The sequence below is a fragment of the Megachile rotundata genome, unplaced genomic scaffold (genome assembly GCF_050947335.1).
Source record: "Megachile rotundata isolate GNS110a unplaced genomic scaffold, iyMegRotu1 scaffold0032, whole genome shotgun sequence".
NCBI classification, from domain to species: domain Eukaryota; kingdom Metazoa; phylum Arthropoda; class Insecta; order Hymenoptera; family Megachilidae; genus Megachile; species Megachile rotundata.
In genome coordinates, this window is record NW_027473329.1 from 2,283,304 (window position 1) to 2,291,996 (window position 8,693).

Sequence of the window (8,693 nt, forward strand, 5' to 3'; positions counted from 1 at the left end):
ACGATTCAGCCTCTAATTCGCACATATCCGCTGTAATTCGACTCTGTACTATCTAGTTATGTTAAGTTATCCTATCTGAGCACAATTCAACACCACAATGAACAATTTTGCTCGTTTTGCACGAATTTTGCTCGTTTTCGAACGATTCAGCCTCTAATTCACACATATCCGCTGTAATTCGACTCTGTACTATCTAGTCATGTTAAGTTATCGTAACTGAGCACAATTCAACACCACAATGAACAATTTTGCTCGTTTTGCACGAATTATGCTCATTTTCGAACGATTCAGCCTCTAATTCGCACATATCCGCTGTAATTCGACTCTGTACTATCTAGTTATGTTAAGTTATCCTATCTGAGCACAATTCGACACCACAATGAACAATTTTGCTCGTTTTGCACGAATTATGCTCATTTTCGCACGATTCAGCCTCTAATTCGCACATATCCGCTGTAATTCGACTCTGTACTATCTAATCATGTTAAGTTATCGTAACTGAGCACAATTCAACACCACAACGAACAATTTTGCTCGTTTTGCACGAATTATGCTCATTTTCGAACGACTCAGCCTCTAATTCGCACATATCCGCTGTAATTCGACTCTGTACTATCTAGTTATGTTAAGTTATCCTATCTGAGCACAATTCGACACCACAATGAACAATTTTGCTCGTTTTGCACGAATTATGCTCATTTTCGCACGATTCAGCCTCTAATTCGCACATATCCGCTGTAATTCGACTCTGTACTATCTAGTTATGTTAAGTTATCCTATCTGAGCACAATTCAACACCACAATGAACAATTTTGCTCGTTTTGCACTAATTTTGCTCATTTTCGCACGATTCAGCCTCTAGTTCGCACATATCCGCTGTAATTCGACTCTGTACTATCTAGTTATGTTAAGTTATCCTATCTGAGCACAATTCAACACCACAATGAACAATTTTCTCGTTTTGCACGAATTATGCTCATTTTCACACGATTCAGCCTCTAGTTCGCACATATCCGCTGTAATTCGTCTCTGTACTATCTAGTCATGTTAAGTTATCGTAACTGAGCACAATGAACAATTTTGCTCGTTTTGCACGAATTTTGCTCGTTTTGAACGAATTTTGCTCATTTTCGAACGATTCAGCCTCTAATTCGCACATATCCGCTGTAATTCGACTCTGTACTATCTAGTTATGTTAAGTTATCCTATCTGAGCACAATTCAACACCACAATGAACAATTTTCTCGTTTTGCACGAATTATGCTCATTTTCGCACGATTCAGCCTCTAGTTCGCACATATCCGCTGTAATTCGACTCTGTACTATCTAGTTATGTTAAGTTATCCTATCTGAGCACAATTCAACACCACAATGAACAATTTTGCTCGTTTTGCACGAATTATGCTCATTTTCGCACGATTCAGCCTCTAATTCGCACATATCCGCTGTAATTCGACTCTGTACTATCTAGTTATGTTAAGTTATCCTATCTGAGCACAATTCAACACCACAATGAACAATTTTGCTCGTTTTGCACGAATTATGCTCATTTTCGCACGATTCAGCCTCTAATTCGCACATATCCGCTGTAATTCGACTCTGTACTATCTAGTTATGTTAAGTTATCCTATCTGAGCACAATTCAACACGACAATGAACAATTTTGCTCGTTTTGCACGAATTTTGCTCGTTTTGAACGAATTTTGCTCATTTTCGAAAGATTCAGCCTGTAATTCGCACATATCCGCTGTAATTCGACTCTGTACTATCTAGTTATGTTAAGTTATCCTATCTGAGCACAATTCAACACCACAATGAACAATTTTGCTCGTTTTGCACGAATTATGCTCATTTTCGCTCGATTCAGCCTCTAATTCGCACATATCCGCTGTAATTCGACTCTGTACTATCTAGTCATGTTAAGTTATCGTAACTGAGCACAATTCAACACCACAATGAACAATTTTGCTCGTTTTGAACGAATTATGCTCATTTTCGCACGATTCAGCCTCTAATTCGCACATATCCGCTGTAATTCGACTCTGTACTATCTAGTTATGTTAAGTTATCCTATCTGAGCACAATTCAACACCACAATGAACAATTTTGCTCGTTTTGCACGAATTATACTCATTTTCGCACGATTCAGCCTCTAATTCGCACATATCCGCTGTAATTCGACTCTGTACTATCTAGTCATGTTAAGTTATCGTAACTGAGCACAATTCAACACCACAATGAACAATTTTGCTCGTTTTGAACGAATTATGCTCATTTTCGCACGATTCAGCCTCTAATTCGCACATATCCGCTGTAATTCGACTCTGTACTATCTAGTTATGTTAAGTTATCCTATCTGAGCACAATTCAACACCACAATGAACAATTTTGCTCGTTTTGCACGAATTTTGCTCATTTTCGCACGATTCAGCCTCTAGTTCGCACATATCCGCTGTAATTCGACTCTGTACTATCTAGTTATGTTAAGTTATCGTAACTGAGTACAATTCAACACCACAATGAACAATTTTGCTCGTAATGAACGAATAATGCTCACTTTCGCACGATTCAGCCTCTAATTCGCACATATCCGCTGTAATTCGACTCTGTGCTATCTAGTTATGTTAAGTTATCCTATCTGAGCACAATTCAACACCACAATGAACAATTTTGCTCGTTTTGCACGAATTTTGCTCGTTTTGAACGAATTTTGCTCATTTTCGAACGATTCAGCCTCTAATTCGCACACATCCGCTGTAATTCGACTCTGTACTATCTAGTCATGTTAAGTTATCGTAACTGAGCACAATTCAACACCACAATGAACAATTTTGCTCGTTTTGAACGAATTATGCTCATTTTCGCACGATTCAGCCTCTAATTCGCACATATCCGCTGTAATTCGTCTCTGTACTATCTAGTTATATTAAGTTATCCTATCTAAGCACAATTCAACACCACTGTAACCGCTCGTACGAAGTTACTCGCGTCGCGAACTGATCGCACGGATTTTTTAACTCCGTGTCACGAGGTCGTAAATCTCGTGGCTTGTTTGGTTACGATCCTTCGCGACGCGCTGCTCTGCGGAATTAACTTTCGAGCAGTGATTGAAAGTGAGTCCGAACGATTGACTCCGGAAAATGTTTAAGTCCGTAACGTTGACTTATCGAAAAATTGTGTTGTCTTTGAATGCGCGAGATGTTCTGTGTTCTCTTTGAATGCGCGAGATGTTCTGTCCGAATGATAAAAAGGTTCTGTCGTACGATGTGTTCAGTCCTTAGCTCTCGATCGCGCGAGCTAAGGAGCCCTGGCGAAAGTTTTGGAAACACGCTGATTGGTCATCATTCGATTTTTGATTTTCCAATCAACGTGTCCCTTGACTTTCTCCCACCCTTCCGTTACGCCCTTAGCGCGTTTCTTTAGGAGGGTGGGACGGTACCAGAGCGTACGTGAGAAATCTGCAAGTCCGGCAACGCCGGGGTTTTTCCTCTGGGTCTCAGGCCCGATGGCCGTAAAGTACCGTAACGAATGTACCGTCGAAATGACCCTTCAGAATTACCGAATTTATGACAGGAATTGGCTATCGAGGACGAAACGAAACTAAAAATTTAACGCTATTGTACGAAAAAAGGTAAATGAGTATTGCAGGAAGTAAGGAAAAAGTCTTTCTCAAAAATAGCCTTTGTCGCGGACCTATCATAAACTCTCCAAGCAGAATTCTCACGTACCGTGTTCCAACGGTTGGAACATGCTCCCCCCCGTTGATGAACCGTGTTCATCAAGATATCGCTCGATCTAGGGGTTCGATGTCATCTGGTCCCGCGATGATGGGATGTCCTCTTCTTCGATCGGAAGAGGTACCAAGTGTTTGACGTTTCGTTTGTAACGTCCATGGCTCGTCCGCACGGTGACCGCTCGGATGATTCCGTCAGCTCCAGGATGTGTGGCTTCTACTCTCCCTAGCTGCCAGGCTAGAGGAGGAAGATGATCCTCTTTTAATACCACGATGGTCCCCTCGCGAATGTTGTGCCCTCCTGATGTCCACTTATTTCGCACGTTCAAGTGGTTGATGTATTCTTTATGCCACCTGGTCCAGAAGTGTTGTTTGACCTTCTGGATATGCTGCCAGGTGGACAATCGATTGGCTGGTGTTTCGCTGAAATCAGTCTCAATAGCACCCGTTAAGTGATCACCGATCAGGAAATGACCAGGGGTAAGAGCTGATGGATCATTGGGATCTGCGGAGAGAGGAGTAAGGGGTCTGGAATTTAGAATCGCTTCGATCTCGATGACGAAAGTGTTAAACTGCTCTAATGTAAACAACTCGTCACCCACCACTCGTCTGACGTGGTGCTTGAAGGACTTCACCGCAGCTTCCCATAAGCCGCCGAAATGCGGTGATAAAGCCGGAATGAAATGCCACGAAATCGATTTGTCCGTCACGAATTTACGTAGCTGCTCGTCCTTCGACAATGATCGATACAATGCCTTCAATTCATTGTCTGCTCCGACAAAATTCGTCGCGTTATCGGAGTAAATATTACGACAGAGTCCGCGCCGCGCAATAAAACGTTTTAAAGCCGCAATGAATGCTTCCGTAGTGAGATCGCCGACTACTTCGAGGTGCACTGCCTTCGTTGCGAAGCAGGTAAAAACGGCAACATACACCTTCACTCGGGCCCGATTTCGGTAGCGCCGCTCCTTTACGTAAAAAGGTCCGCAATAGTCTACGCCGCAGGTACTGAACGGTCGACCTGCCGTGACACGCGCCGCAGGTAGGTTACCCATAACATAATTAGTAGTTGGCGGATTAACGCGAAAGCACTTGACGCACCGTCGAATGACCTTACGCGTTGTATTCTTCCCGTCAATGGGCCAATACACCTGTCGTACGTAGTGCAATGTTGATGTTATGCCGGCGTGATGATTACGAATATGGGCGTCTCGAATAATCAGCTCGGTGACGTGATTTCCCTTTGGCAGCAAGATCGGGTGTTTTTGCTCGAACGGGATATCAGAGTATTGTAGGCGACCTCCGACACGCAATAGTCCCCGATCGTCGATGAAGGGGTTAAGAGATCTCAGTTTGCTCTTCGAATGAAGCCTTCCGGTTTTGAGATCCTTCATATCCTGATGAAATGCTGTGGATTGCAGCAGCTGTACGACGCGTAGCCTAGCCTCCTCCATTTCTTGAACGGTCAGCGGTCCAACGTTTCGTCGACGAAAACGTAAACAGTACGCGACGATTCGCGTAAGTTTCGCGAAACACGAATAACGCGTAAATATTTCATCGCTCTGAACGATTGAGCTTGCCATGCACGTAACCTTTTTTAATTCAGGTACGTCGCTTAGTACATTAACTTTTGATTCTGGCCATCTCGCTTGATCGGACGCGAGCCATCCCGGACCATGTAACCAAAGTGTGTTGTTTTGGAATTGTGCAGGCATGATTCCTCGTGAAATCAAATCGGCCGGATTGTGTTCCGATTTGATGTGCCGCCACATTTTTGCATCGGTTTTTTCTTGAATATCGGCTACGCGGTTAGCCACGAACGTTTTTAACGCGCAAGCTTCTTTGTTAATCCAATTAAGAACTATAGAAGAATCCGTCCATAGAAATACCTCCTCGATATTGCTTAATATTGCCTTTCGAACGGTGGCATATAGAGTCGCGAGAAGTGTGGCGCTACATAATTCTAGCCGTGCGAGCGTAACAGATTTTAAAGGCGCAACGCGTGATTTCGCGCAAAGCAAATGAGTTTCGACATGACCCACATTGCTTATCGTACGTGCGTATAAACAGGCACCATAGGCTCGTTCGCTGGCGTCACAAAACCCATGGAGTTCGATACGATAGTAATTCCTGGACAACACGTGACGGTCGAATTGAAGGTTGTTCAGGGCCTGTAACTGCGATGCGTATGTAGTCCACTCGGTGTGGAGACTAGCGGGCAACGATTCGTCCCAATCAACTTTGAGTTGCCACAGTCGTTGCATTAAAATTTTGGCGAGGATGGTAACAGGGCCAACAAGTCCTAAAGGATCGAAGATCTTCGCGATTGTCGACAAGATGGTCCGCTTGGTGATCTTCTGGTTGAATGATACTTCGACTGAATATCGGATAGTGTCGTTTCTTGCATCCCATGATAACCCTAAAGTCTTCATTACAGCTGAGTCACCTAAAATCTTCGGGTGAAGCTGCTCCTCGGTCAATCCTTTCAGAAGCGCAGGTTCGTTTGAGGCCCATTGCCGAATGTTTAGACCTCCCCTTTTGAGCAGTTCGCTGATCTTGATTTGTATGTTTTTGGCCTCTTCTATCGTATTCGCACCTGACAGAAGGTCATCAACATACAAGTCGCGCTTCAAGATGACTGATGCTTCCGGAAAATATGTTCGTTCGTCGTCCGCGAGTTGATGGACTCCTCGAATCGCCAGGAAAGGAGCAGACGAAAGCCCGAACGTGACGACGTTAATTTCGAATGTCTTAACGAGTCCGCTTCTATCCCGCCATAAAATCCGTTGATAAGCGCGATCCTCTGGTCGAACGAGGAATTGGCGATACATCTTTTCGATATCTCCGGTGATTACGTACGTATATGTTCTAAATCTTAATAATAACGTAAACAGGTCATCCTGTATAGTAGGACCGATCATTAACGCGTCGTTCAATGATACGCCGCTACTGGATTTGGCCGATCCGTCAAATACAACGCGAACCTTCGTCGTCGCACTAGAAGGTTTTATGACCGCGTGGTGAGGCAGGTAGAAACCTTCGGTATCGCACGGTTTTACCTCGCTCATGTGGCCTAATCGGAGATATTCTTCGATCACGTTCGAATACTCGCGTTTTAAATTTAAATCCCGTTTAAATCGGCGCTCGAGAGAAATGAAACGGTTCATGGCGCGCGACCGAGATTCGCCAATCTGTTGTTTCTTCTCGTTGAAAGGAAGAGCTACGATGTATCGTCCGGTGATGTCACGTGTTACATGGTTCACGAAATGTTGTTCGCAATCTTGCTCTTCGGCCGAAAAATGTCGCGTTCGAGGTCCTTCTTCTAACTCCCAGAATCGTTGCAGATCAAAATTCGGGGTGATAAGATGCGTCTGATGTTTGCTGCGCGTTGCCTTTGTCATCACACTCCCCCCGATAACCCATCCAAACTGCGTCTTCTGGAGTACAAGATCGAGTCCTTTCAGCGGAGAGAGGCTGTGCTGTCCGATGCTTAATGATGACAACGCAGGGCCGGTGCCGATCAACATATCCACGTTCGCCGGTCGATGAAACGATGGATCTGCGAGTTTGATATTCGCCGGAATCGTAATCTTCGAGCGATCAATGTACTCATCCGGCGTCGGTCCCGATATTCGCGGAATTATAAAGAACGTTAAATCCCGTTTGAAGTTCGAAAGTCGCGATTTTATGGTAGTTGAAACCAATTGATTCGCGACGGTGTTCAATTGGTTCAACGCTTCGATCGTCGTGGAAATCTTCTTAATCGGAAGCCGTAATTTCGTCGCCAAGTCGTTTGTGATAAAATTCGCGCTCGAACACGTGTCGATCAGGGTCCTACATTCTACTGGTTTTTTATCGCGATCTAGCACTTGAACGATCGCGGTAGCCAATAGTTCGGTTGTAGGCCGGTTGACGACGACGCTCGGAGAATTTCGCGGTTCGATTGGTTTGCGCGCGAACCCTAGTCAAGATTCCTGTTCGTCCGGTGAATCCTTATGTAATTTCGTGTTATGTCGTTGGTTACATACACGGCATCTTCCGCTTTTACAGTCTTCCGCCTGATGGCCAGGTTGCAGGCAATTTAAACACAAATGTGCCCTTCGAACTGTGTCAATGCGTCGCGACACAGGCAATTTGAAGAATTGCGGGCATTGAAAAATTGCGTGCCCTTCGTCGCAAATTTGGCATTTACATGTTGAACGAGTTTGTGACGCTTGCGACGGCGGGGTAACTCGGCGTTGAGTACGCGGAGACGACGGCGGCGTAGGAGTTTTTCGTGGCGTACTCGTTACATATGTTTGTCGCCTCGAATGTTGCAGCGGTGATGACGACGGATGTGCGCGGTTGAATTGGGAGCGCGTGATGATCGTTCGCGCGTTGGAAGGCGTCTGATGGTATATCGGTGATGGTCGCGGTTTGCTCGGTGCGCAATCAAAATCTTTTGATTGATGCGACGCATTCAGCAGATACTTAAAGATATCATCGATCTTGGGTACTTCGGTATCGGTAAGCGTTCGTTCCCAAGCTCGTCGCGTGTCCGTGGTCATCCTCGAAATCGCTACGCTTGCTGCAAAATCATTCGCGATGTCCTCCCACGTCCTACCGAGCGCTTGCAGTGACCGAATCTGCAATTGCATATGATTCGCGAGGTCGCGGAGTGACTCGGACGAATCATCGGCCATGTGCGGGGTTTCTCGTAAGAGAGTCGCGTGACGGAAAACTAAAGCACGTTTATTGTCATATACTTCGTTTAAGTGTTTCCAAGCGGCTTCGTAAGTCTCTTCTGAGATCGTAAATGCTGCGATAACATTTTCGGCTTTCCCAGATAACGATAGTCGTAAGTAATGAAATTTTTTTATACCGCTTAGTCCGGATTGTTTGTGAATTAGATTATCGAACGAATCTTTAAAAGTAACCCATTTTTCGAGAGTCCCGTCGAATTTTGGTAAGTCAATCTTCG

General features: G+C 44.7%; 1 protein-coding gene across 1 annotated transcript; it reads right to left on the bottom strand.

Annotated features, from left to right (window-relative positions):
• Positions 1 to 3,795: 3,795 nt before the first annotated feature.
• LOC143266123 (uncharacterized) lies at positions 3,796 to 7,134 on the bottom strand. Its single transcript, XM_076541759.1, has one exon. The coding sequence runs from the start codon at positions 7,132 to 7,134 to the stop codon at positions 3,796 to 3,798; it is 3,339 nt and encodes a 1,112-aa protein (XP_076397874.1).
• Positions 7,135 to 8,693: the final 1,559 nt, after the last annotated feature.

Bases quoted from the DNA above. Each gene is read 5' to 3' on its own strand.
- LOC143266123 (XM_076541759.1), bottom strand. From the start codon at position 7,134: ATGACAAAGGCAACGCGCAGCAAACATCAGACGCATCTTATCACCCCG.